The following is a 20,065-nucleotide window of genomic DNA, read 5'->3' as shown; positions in this document are numbered from 1 at the left end:
AAGGAAGTGAATTTTATTTGTTATTTCAAAAAAAACATTGTGACATGTGTAGAAAAATATGATACAACTCTCTTTTGTTGATTTAAAGAGATTTAGAAAAGAAAAATTAATAACTTTGAAGAACCAAGCTTTAATTATTTTTTTGTGGTTTTATGACTTTTGATTTAGAGATTTAGTAACTTTATCAAAACTCTAAAAAATCAATTTGTGAATGTGTCAACAAAAATCTGTCATTACTTTAAAATTATAAAAATATTAGTGATACTGAAAAAACGAATTTTGAAAATGGAGCCTATTAAAAATGGCAAAAAATATTTTTCACATTATATATGTAAAATCATACAATTTCACTACAAATATTTTCATTTTTATGGTTTTCATAAAATTAAAACATTAAACAAAACCCGTTGAAACGCAACGGGCTCATATCTAGTCATATATAAATGTTGTCTAAAAGTTTTAGTTTGTGATATTGTTGAGTTAATGTTATGGTATTGGTATGGAACTGGTGATTCGTAATTTGTTCAGGATTTTTGACAAATGGGTATCAGATTCTGAATAAGGAATTGAATGGCAAAATCCGGGTAATGTCCACCTTCTTCTTTTTTGCAGAGTTGATTCTAGGCTTGGAGGCTTTTCTCGTTTCTGCTCGTACTTACGTAATGTATGCTTTTGATTAGTGGTGAAAGTTCCTGTAATGAATAAACGTGAGCTAAGACTTGTAGTGCAAAACGAGATTGTGAAATTTACATGACATTGTGATGGTTGGTTAGTTTTTGAGTTTCTTCTATTCTAGTCGTCTGAGCGGTGTGGTTTCTGTGTTGTGCAGTATCTGAGAGCGTGTAAAATCTTCCTAGGACAAAATCAAACAGTTTCTGTATACCATTTCGATAAAACATGTCCACTTGTGAGTGCGTATGATGAAACAATGTTGATGCAGATCTTCAAAGACTTGAGCAGGGTAAAAAGTTTCAACGCAGAAGAAGCTATGGAGTACCACGCATCAAAGAGGACGCTCCTCGCCCAAGATGAAACCGAAGGTCTCGGTTAATCTCTTTGTTTTATTTGTAATGTAATGTGGAAGTTTATACAATCCTGAAGTCACTGGTTCTTGTTACAGAATAAAATCACATTTTACATGTTATTTGTTTCCACCTATTTTCTGGCTCCTACCAAAAATTTTCTGGCTCCTACCAAAAAATTTCAAATACCTGTGTAAGAAGACATAAAGAATCAGCCAAAAAACGCCATGAAGTTGAAGCTGAAGATGGAACTTATGCTTTAAGCTCTGACTTTCTTGGTTCTGTTAGAATCCTTGAGGTGTGAATGATTTGGCTGATAATAAATTAACCGAGATGCGATTGTGGAAGTAAAGTTATTTTGTGATTGTCAACAAATAATAAACTGGTTTTAGCAAAAATAAAATAAAAATAATAATAAGCTGAAACTGTGTAATTGTAAAAAAGTAAAATGAAACTCTGGACATGTTACTACGACAATTTAGTTATGCGCATTTTAACTTGAATCCAAAACTCCAATCCGAACCGATCCAAAAATATTCAAACTAGAATAGATCCGAAAATTTATAAGTATTTATTAGATCTAAATTTTTCTATCCAAAAGAAGCGAAACCAAAAAAAAAAAAACACTAATAGATCCGGACCCAAAAACCGACCCGAATAAATTTGACCCCGATAGATTCCACATGATAAGAACCGATTTATACCCCACTTAAAAACATAAATTTTCGGAAAAAATATTTTGTTGTGTTCTATTTTCTATATTTTATTTTATGGTTTAGTTGAAATATTTTTTTGTTAACAATATTTTTATTATTTTTTAAACATTTTAAAGTAATATGAAGCCTTAAATATAAAATTAGAATTTAAAAATATTTGATTTTGTCGACAAAAAGTATATTTTATTTTAGTTTTTAATAGTTTATCTTAAGTTATTTTGTAAAATTTTAGATATACATGATATATTTTAACTAAATTTAATGGAATTTGCATACTTTTGTCTGTAGATTTAAATACTTGAACTCAATTTTGATCGGATATGGACCCATAAAATTATGATTGTTTTACAAGTATTTTAGTTATAGATTCGAACCGATCCAAATTAAGACCGAAAATTTAGAAGTTAATAGATTCAAATGTTTAGGATCGGAGAGACTTTGACCCGAAAATAGGGGGGGCATTCGGGTACCAGTTCGGATTCGGGTCGGGTATTTCGGATTTTCGGGTATTTCGGTATAGGAGTATAATACCCGTTCGGGTATTTCTGAACTTCGGATCGGGTTCGGGTATTTTTAGTTCGGGTTCGGTTATTTCGGATCGGGTTCGGATATTTAGATTTTAAAAGAAATAAAAATAAAATTTTCTTTTTTAAAGTTTTTTATATTTAAAAATATAGATTTTACTTAACTGATTTTTTTTCTTTTTATAGATTGAATGATTAATAGATTTGGAGATAACATTTCCAAAATAAAAATATTAATTTGGCTATTGTTTTTAAACTTTGGATGTAACTTTGGTTAATACATGAAATAAAAAGTTTAACATGCATTTTAAATGAATATCAAATTATTTTCTCCATAGTTATATATACATATACTATATGATTTTAAAGTATGTCTAACATCAATATAAATATTTTAAATAAAATGAGAGATGTAAACTAGAAATATAAGGGTAAGTATACACATGTTCGGTTATTTTCGGATATCCATTCGGGTTCGGATATTACCCGTTCGGGTTCGGATATCCAATCTCTCCTAACTTAATATCCGTTCGGGTATTTTACTACTTCGGTTCGGATTTCGGTTCGGGTTTTTCGGGTCGGGTTCGGGTGCCACTTCGGATATCGGATAAAATGCCCACCCCTACCCGAAAAGAACCGGTCCCGAATCTGATCCGAACTATTAGGCCTACGACAACTGTACTGTAATGAACATTGATTTGAAGATAAACTATTGTACCGGACTTTGAACCAAAAAAAAAAAAAACTATTGTACCGGACATGATATCACGAAATCTGGTTTTATATTAAACCGGATTGAAAACGCTTCTGAAACCAAATTAGATTCCCAGAACCGGGACGTGGTCAATTAGTTCTCCCGAAGAAAGAAAGAGAGAATCTTCTTGTTTCATTACATGAATGAACACTTTCTTCTTCTTGGTTGGGGATCTAAAATCTCGGTGTCCTTCCTTCTTTTTGTTTAGAATTCACAAAATGATTGATGAAATGTTTATGCTTTAGATGGAGTTAGTTCAGTGTGCAAATATATTTGTGGTGGAATCAAGCCAGTGAAGATATTGTCCTTCTTCTTCTTCTTCTTCTTCTTCTTCTTCTTCTCTAGGGTTTTCCAGATTCGAAACCAAACAAAAAAATGTTGTGTCGGAGATTGGTGCTTGAGCCTCGTATCACCCTCAGTCCAGGAGGTACTCTTGCAACTCATTTGCTCTCTTGTTTCCTTCCTTCATGCGAACGAGCCTTTTCTTGTGGTAGCGATAGAAATCTCTCTTACAGAGAGAGACTGAGAAGTGGAATTGTTGGTATCAAGAAAGATGATGCTGTTGCTATGTTTCAGTCCATGATTCGGTCTCGTCCTCTTCCTACGGTCATAGATTTCAATCAGCTGTTTACTGCAGTTGCCAAAACAAAACAGTATGATCTCGTTTTAGCTCTCTGCAACCAAATGGAATTTCAAGGGATTGCACACGACATTTACACTCTGAGTATCGTCATCAATTGCTTCTGCCGGCGTCGCCAACTCGGTTTTGCATTTTCTGTTTTTGGAAAAATGTTGAAACTTGGGTATGAGCCTAACACTGTCACATTCTCAACTTTGATCAACGGTTTATGTCTCGAGGGCCGAGTTTCCCAAGCTGTGGAGTTAGTTGATCGAATGGTAGAGATGAAGGTTATTCCAGATCTCATCATACTTAACACTCTTGTCAATGGACTTTGTCTTCAAAGTAAAGTGTCTGAAGCTATGGCTTTGATTGATCGAATGATGGCTAATGGATGCCAACCCAATGAAGTTACTTATGGTCCTATTTTAAACAGAATGTGCAAGTCAGGGAACACTGCCTTGGCTTTCGATCTGTTCAGAAAGATGGAAGATAGAAAAATCAAGCTTGATGCAGTCATATACAATATCATCATATATGGTCTTTGCAAAGACGGGAGCCTTGAAGATGCCCTCAACCTTTTCAATGAAATGGAAACCAAAGGGATCAAAGCAGATGTCTGTACCTACAACTCTCTCATAGGAGGCTTCTGTAGTTTTGGTAGATGGGATGATGGTGCACAGCTGCTGAAGGATATGATCACTAGGGAAATCACCCCGGACGTCTTCACTTTCAATACTTTGATTGATAGTTTTGTGAAAGAAGGAAAGGTTACCGAGGCTAAAGAGCTGTACAATGAGATGATCACAAGAGGGATAGATCCTACTACCATTATGTATAATTCTTTAATATATGGGTTGTGCATGGAGAACAACACCCTAGGTGAAGCCAACCAGATGCTGGAACTGATGGTTACCAGGGGATGCGATCCTGATGTTGTGACGTTTAATACCCTTATAAACGGATACTGTAAGTCTAAACGAGTTGATGATGGTATGAGACTTTTCCGCAATATGTCTCTGAGAGGGGTGATTGCCAATACAGTCACTTATAGTACTCTCATCCAAGGCTTTTGTCAATCTGGAAAACTCGATGTTGCCAAAGAACTCTTCCAAGAGATGGTTTCTCAAGGTGCTCATCCTGATATTGTGACCTACAAAATTTTGCTGGATGGGTTGTGTGACAATGGAGAACTAGAAGAGGCATTGGGAATACTTGACAAAATGCACAAGAGTAAGATGGAACTTGATATTGGTATGTATAATATCATCATTCACGGTATGTGCAATGAAAGTAAGGTCGATGAAGCTTGGGAGTTATTCTGTAGCCTACCTTCGAAACGAGTGAAGCCTGATGTGAAAACATATACTACAATGATAGGAGGACTATGTAGGAAAAGCTCGCTATCTGAAGCGGATATGTTGTTTACAAAGATGAAAGAGGATGGGATTGCGCCAAATGATTGTACGTACAACACACTAATCCGAGCTCATCTCCGAGGCGGTGACATAAGCAATTCAGTTGAACTCATCGAAGAAATGAAGAGGTGTGGCTTTGCTGCACATGCTTCCACCATGAAGATGGTTATGGATATGTTAGTGGATGGTAGATTGAACAGAAGCTTTCTAGACATGCTTTCTTAAATGCTTCATCTAACTAAGTGCCGGTTAGTCTTTAGTCTTTACTATTTAATTGGGTTTTATTAGTTGAAACCAGTTGAGAGATATGATTGCAAGGGAAATCACCCCTAACATCGTCACTTTCAGTGCGTTGATTGATAGTTTTGTGAAAAAGGGAAAGCTTACCGAGGCTAAAGAGCTGTACAATGAGATGATCACAAGAGGGATAGATCCTACTACCATTACATATAATTCTTTGATATATGGGTTGTGCATGGAGAACAACACCCTAGGTGAAGCCAACCAGATGCTGGATCTGATGGTTAGCAAGGGATGCGATCCTGATGTTGTGACGTTTAATACCCTTATAAACGGATACTGTAAGTCTAAACAGGTTGATGAAGGTATGAGGCTTTTCCGCAAAATGTCTCTGAGAGGGGTGGTTGCCGATACAGTCACTTTTAACACTCTCATCCAAGGCTTTTGTCAATCTGGAAAACTCGATGTTGCCAAAAAACTCTTCCAAGAGATGGTTTCTCAAGGTGCTCATCCTGATATTGTGACCTACAAAATTTTGCTGGATGGGTTGTGTGACAATGGAGAACTAGAAGAGGCATTGGGAATACTTGAAAAAATGCACAAGTGTAAGATGGAACTTGATATTAGTATATATACTATCATCATTCACGGGATGTGCAATGAAAGTAAGGTCGATGAAGCTTGGGAGTTATTCTGTAGCCTACCTTCGAAAGGAGTGAAGCCTGATGTCAAAACATATACTATTATGATTGGAGGATTATGTAAGAAAGGTTCATTGTCTGAAGCGGGCCTGTTGTTTAAGAAAATGGAAGAGGATGGGATTGCGCCAATTAGCGGTACATACAACACTCTTATCAGGGCATATCTCCGAAAAGGTGAATTAACAAAATCAGCTGAACTCATCGAAGAAATGAAGAGGTGTGGGTTCTCAGCAGATGCTTCCACCATAAAGATGGTTATGGATATGTTATCGGATGGTAGAATGAAGAAAAGCTTTCTGGATATACTTTCTTAGAATGTCTGATCTTTAGTTGCACGAGACAAAGTCCAGATTAGTGTGTTTATGAGGTGTATTTGGGTTTATTAGTCGAAACTAAGTTTTGTTTGTTTATGCCTAAACAGAGTTTGATGTCATAATTTTGTCCTTATTTTATCGCTTTATTTACTACCTGGCTGTGAAGAGGGTGAATTTAAGGCTCACTACTCATATGTGGAAAAATAGTTTCTTATAAACTGAAACTGTCTAAAGTGGAACTAAAATGAAATCGGACAACTGAAATAGTTACTACTACGACGGTGTTATATGAACATGGATGGACTACTGAAGAGCATATGGACTGCTGAGGAAGCTCAGCCATGACCATGAAGAATAACTGTTCTCAGCAGGTGGGTCAGGTCAGTGGAAACAACAACAACAACGGTTTATGTGTAACAACGGAGCTGCTGGGGGTTTAGGCTTTGAGTTTGGTCAGCCAAATCAAAACAGACATTTTGTGTAAGTAACTAGTGCTGAATCTGATTCTGTGGTTCATCACTACGCTTTTGTATTGACAGATGAAGGAATCTTCCAAGCAACCGTGGAGCAGCAAAAGGCAATGCTTGAGAAGGACACTAACCGGTCCATGGTAAAATCAGAAGGAAGCAACAAGAACCGATCAAAAAAAAAAAGACACCGCGGTTTGCATGGGACTAAAATGTAATAGGAGATAGGGTAAGTTCTCATTAAGAGATTAAGAGAAATTTTATTGAAGGTTACAGAGAGTAGGGTAAGTTCTCATTATGAATTAAAACATTATTTTGTGCCCTGGCCTTACATTTGCCTCGTAACCTCTTCAGTCCAGACGGTACTCTTACAACTCACTTGAGTCTTGTTTCCTTCCCTCATCCGAACGAGCCTTTTCCGGTTGTATTAGCACCAGCGATAGTGATCTCTATTCTTACAAACAGAGATTGAGAAGTGGGATTGTTGGCATTAAGAAAGATGATGCTGTTTCTCTGTTTCAGTCCGGTCTCATCCCCTTCCTACCATCGTTGATTTTAGCAAACTGTTTAGCGCAGTTGCCAGAACAAAACAGTATGATCTAATGCTAGGTCAATGGGCTTTGTCTCAAAGATAGACTCTCTGAATCAATGGCTTTGATAGATCGAATGATGGATAATGACGCATTTACATATGGTCCGATTTTGAACAGAATGTGTAAGTCAGATAACACCGCTTTGGCCTTGGATCTGCTCAGAAAGTTGGAAGATAGAAAGATGAAGGTCGATGTAGTCACATATGGTATTATTAGTTTGCAAGAGACAAAAGTCATGGTTAGTGTTTTATGATTTGTATTTGGGCGTATTAGTTGAAACAAAGCTTGATGCTCTTTTTTGTAAGGCTTTTTTTTCTTCATGTGTTTAGCTACTACAGATTCAGTTTGTAGTGTAATGAATCTCATTAACACACAACCATAGACCAGTCTTAGCTGAGACATTAAAAGAACCCAGTGCACCAGATGTTTTCTCTGAACTATGTCTCTCAAGGTTTTGTCGTCTCTACCAAGAAGGATTAAACACATGACACCCTTTCAGAAAATTTCTTTCAAACAGATTGAAAACTTGATATTTAACTGTGTAATAAGTGAACACTATGATACATAAAAGAACATGCTTTTACCTTGTCAGCAGTAAGACTCAACTGCAGTAATGAGTATGCAGGTGTTGCTATTTCCCCTTCTATTTTTTCTTTTGTTGTGTCTCAGTTTCCAACATCATATGGAGTCTAACGATCTCAAAATTTTCTGATAACTAAGAAATTATAGCCCAATGGAGCTATGAATGGAATTTGAATAGTCCACAGCAAAAGATAAAAGGAAGTCTTCTGGGATACACCCATTTTTTCAAACTCAGTGAGTCTGTTTAAATGAGTTGCAACACAATGCCAAAAAAAAAAAAAGAAGAAAAAAGCAGTTACCAAAAATCTTACAAGTGTTCAGCTCATGGGAGATGAACTTGCAGGACCTCAAACGGGGTAAGCCGCAGCCATTAGGTATTTTAAACAATTGTCAGTACGACAAAAGAAGCAGCACCATCTGCTTATAAGACTGCATAAGTAGGAGATTCTAGAGGATGTTGTGCCTACATCTGTTCTCAAGCGGTTGTGTTCAAGGGACATGTCACGAGTTTCAGCATCAAAACAGGAAAACTTTGAGGTGTTTGGATTCTGTTTAAATCATGCATATGCATGTTTATGGTTTTGGATCAATCTTTGCAACAAACTGGTCACCACCCTACAATGACTAAAAGAAAAATCCTTTTCAGGACTAAGACTTGTGCTGCCAAAACAATTGCTCAGCATAGGGTGCCTGAAGTTGTAATGGCAGAGCCACTAAAACGGCTCTGCAGTTTTACACACTAGCTAAGCTACCAAGTCCAAGTTCTATAAATCTTGTGAGGGGTATTATGGCTGCTGCTGCTGCAGCTTCCTGCTGACACGACAATCATCTCTCTATTTTCCATGACACTGAAGCTTCCACTGAGATCCCAGCCGTGTATTAAAAGATGTATGGCAAAAGTATGCATAAAAAAACTCCAAGCTCACTCGAACAACATCACCCAGCTTTATAGCTAATCGAAATTACACAATAAGCTATAAAAGACCACAACTTCCAATGATTCAAACTTTTTTTTTATTACAGAACAATAAATCATGAAATCACAAAAGCAGAATCCTAAACACTTCTTTTTCCTAATAAGAAACACTTAAAAAGCAAACCAAAGAAGGAGAAAAAAAGAAAAGAAGCAAACACCAAGAAAAGAGAGACAAGACAGATTTTCATCTTCAAATAAATCATATCTTCTTAACCTTATCAGCTATCACCACAGGATTGGCCTTAGCAATAGCTTCTCTAGCCGCTCCTTTGAAATCAAACTCGCAGTCGTGGCTCTCCGGGTACCTGTGGGCTCCACAGAAAGTACTCCCGCACCTGCACTTGAACCCCGTCACGCCCACTTTCTTGTTACAGCTCAAGCATCTCCGCGGACCTGCTGAGGAAGCTACGGAGGAGGAATCTTCTCCAACTCCAACGCTAGTGGATGGCTCGTGGGAAGCGGTTCCAAGGCTCTGCTTCGGTGGTTTGGTTTCGGGTTTACTAGGGTTTAGAGATCTGTCGACGGCGGATCTAGCCGAGGCGGCTTGCTCCTCCGTGGCTCGGATGTCTCGGTAGCACTTGGAGCAGAGGTTCATGTTCGATGGTGTTCCGAAGAAGCCACATCCGTTGACGCAGAGCTTTGGCTCTGATGGACAGAAGCTGTCGTTTTGCTCTGAACCCATTATCGAAAATCTCTCCTTAATCCTGAGGAAAATTACAAACTTTGAATCGAAGAACAGAACAGATGCAAAGATGGAGACGGTATGGTTCTAGATTAGGGCTCACGGGGTTGTGTTTTTATTTGTATCTCTCTCTTTGACATATATTCTCAGCCGAGAAAATAAAGCAAAATGTAACATATCCGTAAAGAATATAAAAGGTAGATTTCTGGCTTGTTACTCAAGGGAAAGACTTGGAATTATTCTATAAATTTTTAATCTTTATTAAAAAAAGAGCAGTTGTGACGAAACTGACCTTAATCGGAGACGGAGGAGTCGGATACAAAGACCTCTTTGGATTCGCTAGAAAAGAGAGATTTGATGGTATGAGATAAAAAGTGCAGAAACCAAATCGAAGTGACTTTTTTTTTGGTGACTTTAGCTTTTGTCTTTGTAATTCTGTGCCCGAATGAGTCCGTATATGGCGGTAAGGTGAAGGAGAGATTTAATGCATCTTCTGGTTATAGTCGTACGATGAAACAACTGGAAGGTAATGTGTCTTCATCTTTTTGATAATCGAACGGTACGTTGTTATTGATAACTTTTCTTTTATGTGTGATATAAAATATAAAGTGAGTGATGGATAATAAGTGGGGTTGTCGAATCAAATGCTAGAATAGACCACAAGAGGTCAAAAAAATCTAATATGGACCTCTTGTCTTTTTATTTAAAAAAATGAACAAAAAATAAATGAAAATTAGGAGAAAAGACCATGAGACCTAAGAACTTAAACATATTTACTAACATATGCCATTACTATCCTATTCAGTTTCTGACCCGGATCCAGACCCAAATCCGACCCAACTTTAACTCTAGTTTTCTTCTTCTTCTTCTTCCTCTTTTCTTCTCCATTAATGTTCTTTCACCTTAAAAATCAATCACAAAAATTCTTCAACCATCCACCAATTTTTTCCTTTTTAACCTAAATCGATCAACCCAGAATCATATTTAATCAATTATATCTTATTTAGAATCAAATTTTATCTTTTACGTACAAGATTCAAAATAAAGAAGAACGCGGAGTATAACTAATATAACTAGTACAACTCCAACTGGTACAACTAGTACAACTCAAATTAGTACACTTAGTACAACTAAACGAGTATAACTAGTATAAATAAATTGAGTATAACCAATATAACTGATATAAGAAAAACTTGTAGAACTAATACAACTTTACAATTAATATGTGAATCCTTTTTTTCTTTTAAGCGTATGAAAATATTAGAAAAAGATGATGTAGAACCAATAAGACATGTTGGTATAATCTTGTCCCGTCTGCATGTGTAAAATATATGAATAGTATTTAATAATATTTGATCTAGATAAATATAAAAATATATTTCATGCATGTTTTCCAAAAATTATGTGGACAAATAAGTTAACAAACCTTAAAAATATAAGGTAGATCATGTAAACTTATAAAATTGTGTAATAATTTTCAATTTTTTTCCAAAACTACAAATAAATTTAGAGACAATTTTTGAGTACATACCAATAGGGATATTTGATTGTTTTATCATATGGAATATCAAACTGGTTTTATCAATTTCTGAAATATCAAAGTTATACTAGTTGTACAAGTAATACTCATCTGATATATAATAAAAAAATATAAATTGTTTACATGTCTAGTTTTAGGGTTTTGCCAATATTTTCACATCATAACTTTGTAAAAATATGTTTGATATTTGTTTATCATAATAATATAGCTAATTTAGTTAATAAACCTTAATAACAAAATTTAACCACAGTATTTTGTTTATCATAACTATAGCTAGTAATAATATAGCTAATAATATAGCTCAATAATATAGTTTGTTTATCATAATAATACAGCTAATGGTACAACTAGTACAACTACTCTATATTAGGATTCAACCACAATATTTAAAACATGATACATATTTAAAACATGATACACATTAAAACAATACTTAATAAAATAACAAGTAGTTGTACAAGTTTTCTAGTTGTACCGACTGTACATAGTTGTACTAGTTTTGGAGTTGTACTAGTTTGTGCATAGTTGTACTTTGACAGTTAAATCAGAAAATATTAGTTGTACCACATAATAAATACATTTACCTTAGTTGTACCACTTATTTATGTTTACATATCTTTGCCCGGTTACAATGAAATTATCAATTTTGTAAAACAACAGTTCATGTATGATTTCCTAAAATTATGTGGACAAACAAGTTAACAAACCTTAAAAGTATAAGGTATATCATGTAAACTTATGAAATTGTGTAGTAATTTTCAAATATTTCTTCCAAAACTTCAAATAAATTAAGATAAACTTTCTGAGTACATACCAGTTGAGCTATTTGATTGTAATCTCATGTGGAATACCAAATTATTTTTGTCAATTTCTGAAATATCAAATTTGTACCAGTTGTACCAGTTGTATCAGTAATACTCGTCGAAAATAAATAAATAAATTATATCAATTATTTATATGTATAATTTTAGGGGTTGTACCAATATTTTTGCATTATAGCTTTGTAAAAGTATGTTCAATATTTGTTTATCATAATGATATAGCTAACATAGTTAATAAAACATAAGAGTATAAAGCATATAATGTAAATTAAGAGTATAATGTAATAAAAAAATTAAAAACCTCCAATGAAATAGATTAAATTTTGTCATCATATACCAGCTATAATATTTATTTATTTATTTCATATGTTAATTATAATATTTATATATCAATTATACAAATTTTTAATATGTTAGTTGTACGAGTTATGCTAGTTGTATCTAGTCGATTGAGAGAATGAGATCATGAAGATTGTGTGGCTGTGAGTGATTGAGACTAAAGAAAAAGAAAAAAAAATAAAAGTAAAGAGAATAAGAAATTTATGAAATCGTGTGGCTAAGATTAAACATAGATGGAATGATCCAAGGATTCATATTACTCTTTCATTAATGGCAAAATTGTTATTTTTTTCCACTTGGTCCATATAGAATAATTTTGGAGGTGGGAGATTACTTTTTGGTCAGTTGGTCCATATGAGATTTTAGTCCGGGGTTGTCGGACTTTTTTCTGGGTGTTTGTGACTTTGTGAATTACGATAAAGTTGGTATAGTTTTTTTGTATATAATCGGTTATGTGAACCGGGTCTGGTTTGTGGAGCCAGCTTCGCTGGTTGACGATGACATAACATGTAGAGTAAAGAAATAAGGAAAGGTGGCGCGTCAAGCTCTGCATGTTACAGTCAGTCCCTGATAAATTTTATACTATTGAGTGAAGGGGTGTCTTGGCAACAGTGTCACAGCTTATCTACCGTTAGAGATGTCAATTGGGCATGCTATAATTGGGTGGCCCATGTCCAAATAGATATGGACAGAAATGGACAAAACCATATTGGACCACAATTAAATTTTGTCCAAATGGACAAACCCAATTACGTCCGCGGGCTACACTGGGCTTAATAAATTGGACATGGTCGGCCCAAATAACCTAAATGTCTAGGGTTTTCGAAAATTGGGGAAAACACAATTCACTTTTTTTCTCCTCCGTTTTCGATCCTTCGACGATTTTTCCTGCGATTTCTATCCTTCTCCACCCTCTTCGACGTCTTCTATCTCTCTCTTTGGCCATCTCTCTCTTGAAATCACCATGAAAGCTTGAGCTCTCTCCTCTCTGCCTCTCTCTCTCTCCGTGTCTCTCTCTCTCTGCGTCTCTCTCTGCGTCTCACTCTCTTGTCAGCTCACTCTCTCTCAGGTATCTATCACGCTCTCTCTCTCTCTCTATATATATATCTCTGGAGCTTGTGTGTTCATAGAGAGATCTCTGATCTGGGTTGAAACATTGATGGGTTTGCTTGGTTTTGAGAATGTGTTTATGAAATTTAATCTCTGGAGCTTGTGTGTTCATAGATCTGATTTGAGTTGATGGGTCTGCTTCTAATGTGTTTGAGAATGTGTTTCCCTTTTGAATTCGTTTTTGTGAAGCTTAGTGGTGCTTCTGTTTAGTGGTGCTTCTGTTTATGATTATTGTGAAGCTTAGTGAAACCGACTTATGGGTTTGTTTCTTAGGTTTGTGTTTGTGTTTGTGTTTGTGTTATGGGTTTGCTTCAAACTTGCTTATTCTTTCTTAGCTTGTTTCTTAGGTTTGTCTTGAAACCGTCTGATCTTGTATCATTGAACCGTTTTGCAGGCTCTTTTTACAGACTCAAGCTCACACTCTCCAGCTCTCTCTCCTCTCAACCTCAGATTGCTACTGTTCTTTTCAGAAGCTACGAGAGGCAAGTAAATGTTTCATCTCTTGACTCTTGAGGTTCATTTTCTCTGTTAGTTATCTCTTGAGGCAAGTAAATGTTTTATCTCTTGACTCTCTCACTTTCTATAACTTATATGTTCTCTTTTGTTCTCTTTTGTGTAGATGAATACAGAGACTATGAACCTGTATGATGATGATTATTTGAGTGATGAAGACGTAATGGCTGAGAATGAAGATGAGCAGAATGCACAAGTACAAGCTGAAGACGTCATGGCTGATTCTGTAACGAGTGTTGCTCAGACTGCTGCTGCTAGAGGTAAACGCAGACACTCGACCTGTTGGAAGAATTTCAGTATTGTAGGAGATAAGTTGCCTGATGGAACTCATAATGTCAAGTGCATTCACTGCGATCATACCTACAACTTAGATCTACATAGGAATGGAACTAATACTATGTTGCGTCATTCGAAACGGTGTAGTAAGACTCCTGGAAGTACACCTGGTAGTAATAGGAAGCTGGATATGGTTGTCTTCCGTGAAATGATGGCTCTTGCCATTATAGAGCATAATCTCCCATATGCAGTTGTCGAGTATAGAAGGGTGAGAGAGGCTCTTGCTTATGCGAACTCAAGTATTGTGTTTTGGAGTAGAAACACGGCTGTGTCTGATGTGTTTAGGATTTTTGAGAGGGAGAAGGCCCATCTTAGGAAGGTGTTGAGTGAAGTTCCTGGTAAGATCAGTTTCACTACTGATCTTTGGAGGGCAATCACAATAGAGGGCTATTTGTGTTTGACGGCTCACTATCTTGACACACGCGGGAAGCTCCAAGCGAAGATAGTCTCATTTTGTGCGTTTCCTCCACCTCACACTGGTTCAAGCATAGCTATGAAGTTAATGGAGATATTGAAGGAATGGGGATTGGAGAAAAAGGTTTTTACTGTAACGGTGGACAACGCTACTTCAAATGATAACATGCAAGGGTTTTTAAAGAGACAGCTTCGCAGAAATTTGGTATGTGAAGGGGAGTTTATGCATGTAAGATGCGCGGCACACATCTTGAACTTGATTGTTCAAGATGGATTGTCAGTGATTGGTGGAGCTTTAGAGAAGATTAGGAACACTGTGAAGTTTATAAAAAGTTCAGAGGCTAGGGAAAATATGTTTAAAGCTTCTGTGGAAACTGTTGGGGTTCCGAATAAGAACAAGGCTGGTCTTCTTTTGGATGTGTCCACGAGGTGGAACTCGACCTATTCTATGTTGTCTAGAGCTCTAAGGTTCAAAGATGCTTTGTGTAATATGTCTGAGGTTGAGCCAAGCTACAAGTTTTGCCCTTCAGAAGTGGAATGGTCAAGAGCAGCACTTATCAATGAGTTTTTGGCTCCTTTCTCTGAGATGACAAAGTTGGTTTCAGGCTCTTCTTACCCTACTGCCAACTTGTACTTCATTCATGTGTGGAGAATAGAAACTTGGTTGATATATCATGCGACTTCAGAAGATGAGGCAATACGTGAAATGGTGAAGATCATGAAGCAAAAATTCGACAAATACTGGGATGAGTATAGTGATATCCTTGCAATCGCTGCTGTCTTGGATCCCCGGTTAAAGTTCAAGTGCTTGGAATACTGTTATAGCTCTCTAAACCCATCAACAAGCAAGGCTAAAGTAGACCGCATCCGTAAGAAGATAGAGAAGCTGTTTCGAGTGTATAATAAGACTAAGACCAGTACTGCAACAGCTTCAGAAACCACCTTGGAGAGTAACTTACCAGCCGGTTATGGTGTAAGCAATCAATCATTAGTTACACAGTGTAACTTACACTTACTGGTTGGTACTTTAAATTGCTATTTAATCATTTTTTCATGTTTATAATGCAGGGTTTTTATGCATTCATAACTCAAAATGCAGAAGAAGGGAAAACAGCTTTAGATGTCTACTTGGATGAACCGCCTATGGACATGGCTACCTTTCCAAAGCTAAATGTTTTAAGATACTGGAAAACCAATAAAGCCCGCTTTAAGGAGTTGTCTCGCATGGCGTTTGATGTGCTTTGCATTCCTGTTACAACAGTTTCTTCAGAGTCATCATTTAGTGCTGGAAGTCGGGTCCTTACCAAATACAGAAGCCGACTGTTACCATCCAATGTGCAAGCACTCATCTGTACAAGAAACTGGATTCGTGGGTTTGAACCTATGAGTAAGTCATCTCATCTCATCTTTTACTTGTTTTGGTTATGAAATGTCTTGTGAAATGTCTTGTGAAATGCCTTGTGAAATGTCTTGTGATCTTGTGAAATGTCTTGTGAAATGCCTTGACTTTGTTGATGTGCTAGGTAGTGTAGAGTGAACATGATATGGTCTTGACTTCTTGTTGATGTGCTAGGTGATTCTGAAGATGAAGAGGAAGAGGAAGAAGAAGAGGAAGAGGAAGAGAAAGAAAGTGATGCTGAAAATGATGAAGGAGGAGAAGAAGGAGAAGAAGAGCGAGGAGGAGAAGAAGAACGAAGAGGAAGAGAAGAAGGTGGAAGAAAGAAGAAGAAGAAGAGAAATGTGTGAACTGTGAGTCTATGAACCTTTGAATTTGTGTGTTTTTATGTGATCAATTGAACTTGTGTGACAAGTATTTGTGTGAACCTCTTTATCTTTTGTGAACTTCTGTATTTTACTTTTTATGAAGTCTAGAACATGAAGTTTAAAACTTGTATGAATTTTACTCTTTAAAACTGAAAATTGTGTTATTTACATTAAGTGGGCTTATTTGGACAGCCCAACAAATCTAGTAAATTATGGTCTTATTTGGTTTTGGTCCTATTTGGTTATGGTCCCATTTGGGCTTCGACCAAATTTGTCCAGCAAAAAAATGAAGCCCATTCGGACACGCCCAAACCCGCCCGGCCCGCCCAATTGACATTGCTATCTACCGTACACCGTAATACCGTATGTATCTTTTTCTTTAAATTATCAAGAGGTTCGGATTAAAACCGTAGTCCTCTCAAAGCACAATATGTAATAATAATTTTGTCTCCAAGATTTATTCAAATTAAGAACCTCTAACACAGATCCTTTCTAACTGAGGTAATGACCTCTAATATCTACCGTATGTATTAAAGTTCAAAAGAAATATCTACCGTATATATCATATCTTGCCAAAAAAGAGTACTTGCAAATAAGATAAAATTATGAAAAACAGAACACAAGATATTTTTTTGAGCAACTCACAAGATAAAAAAAATTAAAATCATATTTTAGTAGATTTTTATAAATTCTACTTAAAATTTATTGTTTATTAAACTTATTTTTTTAAGTAGACTTCATCAGAAGTCTACACTAACATAAAATATTTAGAACTGAAAAATGTACATTTATAAAATCTGAAAATAGTGTGCTCTAAAAAAGAATTCAAAAGTTTATAAGATAAAATAGTAGCAAAATAAAAGCATAGAGTTTGAATCTATAAATTTAGTTCAATATAAACACAAAATACAGATTAAAAATCAATTGATTTAAATTTTACATTTTCTTAGAAGATGATTTAAAAACTTTTGAAGATAATATCTACAAAATAAGATAAATTATAAAAAAATATAAGAAAAAAATGAAATCATATTTAAGTAGACTTCATATGAAGTATATATTCTACCAGATAATTTTTACATATGAAAATATTTACATTAAAAATTAAGATTTGAAAACAATTTTTTTTTAAAAAAAATTAAGATAAAATAGTAGTAAAGTAAACACTTAGAGCTTTAGTATATAACTTTGTTTAAATATAAATATAAAAATACACATTTAAAATATGTAGATGTAAATTTTACATTTTGGGAAGAGAAAATAAAAACTGATCCAGGCCTTTTGTCGAATTGGTATGAGTTTTAAACCACTGTATAAAAATCCAATAAAATCGGCAAAATATCATTAAAACTTGGAATCAGACTATCGGTTACACCAATGATTTAACCAATAAGTAACTTATATTATTCTTTCATATTTTCTAATTATGTTATTATAATCTGTTTTTGTTCTAACATGGCAAGCTTGATTATATTGAATTAACAAATGTTATTGCTGAAATATATCCCAAAGATGATGAAGTGACAAACTTTAACAATCTTGATGGAAATTTTTAAAATTTGATTGAACTTTCTCATTTCTTATCATATATAAAATACAAATAAACTATTTTAATTGTGATTTTTAATTAGATTTTGATGAACTACTATGTCACCTAAATAAAATGAAGTAAACAATGATATAGAAAACCAAAATTAGTTGATGTGATCTAGTATTAGTTTATTTTTTATTATCGATAATCTAATTTGATGTTTTACTTTTGGTTTATTTTGAATTTTAAAGTTTAATTTCACTATTCTTATTGTACATTTTTTATCGATTTTAAGTTTTGGTATTTGTTTATTAGATGTCATAACTCCTAACTTGCTAAAAAATTGTTAAATAGTTTAAATTATTTTTTGATATTCTTTTGTCAAATGAAAATTAAAAGTAAAGAAACTAAAGCTAAATATTTTCTAAATGTTTTTGAAATCATAAAATATCTATATTTTCAATAGCTAATATATTATTTTATGATTTTTTTTAATTATTTATTAACATGTGATTTATCCACGGTCGATATAATAATTCATTAACCCGAAAATGCTGGTTTAGTGTTTAAGTTAGGTTTCAAAACACTGTGTAACACGCAACGTTCCGAAATAACTGTTTTCCCGTCGTTTATATGCTCTGAAACACTATCTGGCATACACAAAGTCTTAGTTGAATGTGGATATTGAAGAAAAATAATAATTGGTGAACATGGGATACGTAAAGTTCAAATGTTAAAATGAGCATATAAAATAATTGTATGATTTTGTATTTAAACATGAATTACATGTAGCTTAAAGTGTTAAATTAAATGGATAAATTTAAGCTGCATAAAATCGAAATCTCAAATATTAATAAATGCTTAGGTTTCTATGTAGATATCAACAAATTAATATAGAGTAAGGGTCAGTTGGTTGTGTGTGTAGAGAAAAAAAGAGAGCCACCATTTCAGTTGAATAAAATTTCTGAAATTAAGCATTTAAAAAAAAAAAATACAGAAGGGTGGAGAAAATCCACTTAGTTCCAAAACAACTGAAAGTATGAACACATCTAGGAAGAAATCATTCATCTACTCTTCTATAGAGGAATTTGTTTTTTTTTTTTTGACATAGAAGAATTTGTTTTTATATGTCACTTAATTCTATTCCACAAATTCTACTAATCAGTAACTACAACCATTTGGTACTAAATGTAAATTTTAAAGTTTTCAAAATCAAAGATTTCAAAGTTAATGGTTTCAACATTCAAAGTATTATGTTTTTCTGTTTACAAAAGCAAAAGATATATGATATCCACAAGAATAATTAAGAAAAAAAAAACTGAAACCAAATCAACACAGAAACAGAAAATACAATCAGAGAGTAGGAATGGTTTTGGATCCAATGAAATGTTTCAGAATCGCTTTTTCTTCATCAATCTTCTTCTTCTCCTCCGCATTTCTAGGTTTCACTTTCCTTTTCTCCTCCAAGATCCATTTGAAGAGCGCACGTTGTTGCATCTCAGGTATTGGCTCACGTGTCTTGATCACAACTGGCGCTGCAACCACTGCAGAAGACACAGGCCTTTCCATGGTAACAGAAGCTGCAGAGGCTGAACCTGATTCAGCAGCAACCACTTCACTTGCAGGATCTATTTCCTTTTTCTTGGTCCTCAAGAAAAGGTAACCTGCATAAGCAGTAAGGCCAATAAAGTGTGTCATGAGAGTCTCTGGTGAAGGCATATTTTTCCACCAAAGAATGTAACTTCAGTAGTCCTAATTAGTTACATAGATATCGACAGCAGAGCCACACAACAAGGATTTCCCACTACTTAGAGAAAGTAACCAGATATAAATAAGCTTAGCGCTTGATCCATTTCTAAGCTTCTAATGCAAAACGGTTGATTACCTCCGACGGCGGTGAGGAGAAGAGGCAAGGCGTACTTGTACCTTCGAGCGAATGATCCCTTCGGAGGAGGAGGAACAGAACCACCATCCATAGTATTTACGAAGACGACGGAGGAAGGGTGGAAGCGTTGAAATTGGCTTCGACGGGATATAATATATCTGAATCAGATGAGAATGGAAACGAGAGATCAACAAGTCAAATATC

The 20,065-nt window shown here is 35.0% G+C and overlaps 4 protein-coding genes across 4 annotated transcripts; 2 read left to right on the top strand and 2 right to left on the bottom strand.

The window, feature by feature from the left end:
- The first annotated feature begins 3,108 nt into the window (after positions 1–3,108).
- On the top strand, positions 3,109–5,278 carry LOC108856367 (pentatricopeptide repeat-containing protein At1g12300, mitochondrial). The gene has a single exon (XM_018630150.2). The coding sequence runs from the start codon at positions 3,392–3,394 to the stop codon at positions 5,276–5,278; it is 1,887 nt and encodes a 628-aa protein (XP_018485652.2). The 5' UTR covers positions 3,109–3,391.
- On the top strand, positions 5,167–7,782 carry LOC108856368 (pentatricopeptide repeat-containing protein At1g12620-like). Its single transcript, XM_018630151.2, has 2 exons — positions 5,167–5,301; positions 5,402–7,782. Exons 1-2 carry the CDS (start codon positions 5,279–5,281, stop codon positions 6,306–6,308), a joined length of 930 nt encoding a protein of 309 aa, XP_018485653.1. The 5' UTR covers positions 5,167–5,278; the 3' UTR covers positions 6,309–7,782.
- A 1,143-nt stretch (positions 7,783–8,925) lies between these two features.
- LOC108857138 (zinc finger A20 and AN1 domain-containing stress-associated protein 1) lies at positions 8,926–10,147 on the bottom strand. Its single transcript, XM_018631073.2, has 2 exons — positions 9,901–10,147; positions 8,926–9,630 (listed from the first exon to the last, which is right to left on the bottom strand). The coding sequence occupies exon 2, from the start codon at positions 9,606–9,608 to the stop codon at positions 9,126–9,128; it is 483 nt and encodes a 160-aa protein (XP_018486575.1). The 5' UTR covers positions 9,609–9,630; positions 9,901–10,147; the 3' UTR covers positions 8,926–9,125.
- A 9,046-nt stretch (positions 10,148–19,193) lies between these two features.
- LOC108859184 (uncharacterized) lies at positions 19,194–20,064 on the bottom strand. The gene is made up of 2 exons (XM_018633046.2): positions 19,862–20,064; positions 19,194–19,640 (listed from the first exon to the last, which is right to left on the bottom strand). Exons 1-2 carry the CDS (start codon positions 19,950–19,952, stop codon positions 19,330–19,332), a joined length of 402 nt encoding a protein of 133 aa, XP_018488548.1. The 5' UTR covers positions 19,953–20,064; the 3' UTR covers positions 19,194–19,329.
- Between the last annotated feature and the right edge of the window lies 1 nt (position 20,065).

Source organism: Raphanus sativus, chromosome 5, assembly GCF_000801105.2.
Source record: "Raphanus sativus cultivar WK10039 chromosome 5, ASM80110v3, whole genome shotgun sequence".
NCBI classification, from domain to species: domain Eukaryota; kingdom Viridiplantae; phylum Streptophyta; class Magnoliopsida; order Brassicales; family Brassicaceae; genus Raphanus; species Raphanus sativus.
Note: the sequence above shows the minus strand (reverse complement) of the source record. Positions and strands in the feature narration are given on the sequence as shown.

Bases quoted from the DNA above. Each gene is read 5' to 3' on its own strand.
- LOC108856367 (XM_018630150.2), top strand. From the start codon at position 3,392: ATGTTGTGTCGGAGATTGGTGCTTGAGCCTCGTATCACCCTCAGTCCA.
- LOC108856368 (XM_018630151.2), top strand. From the start codon at position 5,279: ATGCTTCATCTAACTAAGTGCCG. The intron at 5,302-5,401 runs GTTAGTCTTTAG...CGTCACTTTCAG, and splicing joins CTTCATCTAACTAAGTGCCG to TGCGTTGATTGATAGTTTTG.
- LOC108859184 (XM_018633046.2), bottom strand. From the start codon at position 19,952: ATGGATGGTGGTTCTGTTCCTCCTCCTCCGAAGGGATCATTCGCTCGA. The intron at 19,641-19,861 runs GTAATCAACCGT...CTGCTTATGCAG, and splicing joins TCTCCTCACCGCCGTCGGAG to GTTACCTTTTCTTGAGGACC.
- LOC108857138 (XM_018631073.2), bottom strand. From the start codon at position 9,608: ATGGGTTCAGAGCAAAACGACAGCTTCTGTCCATCAGAGCCAAAGCTC.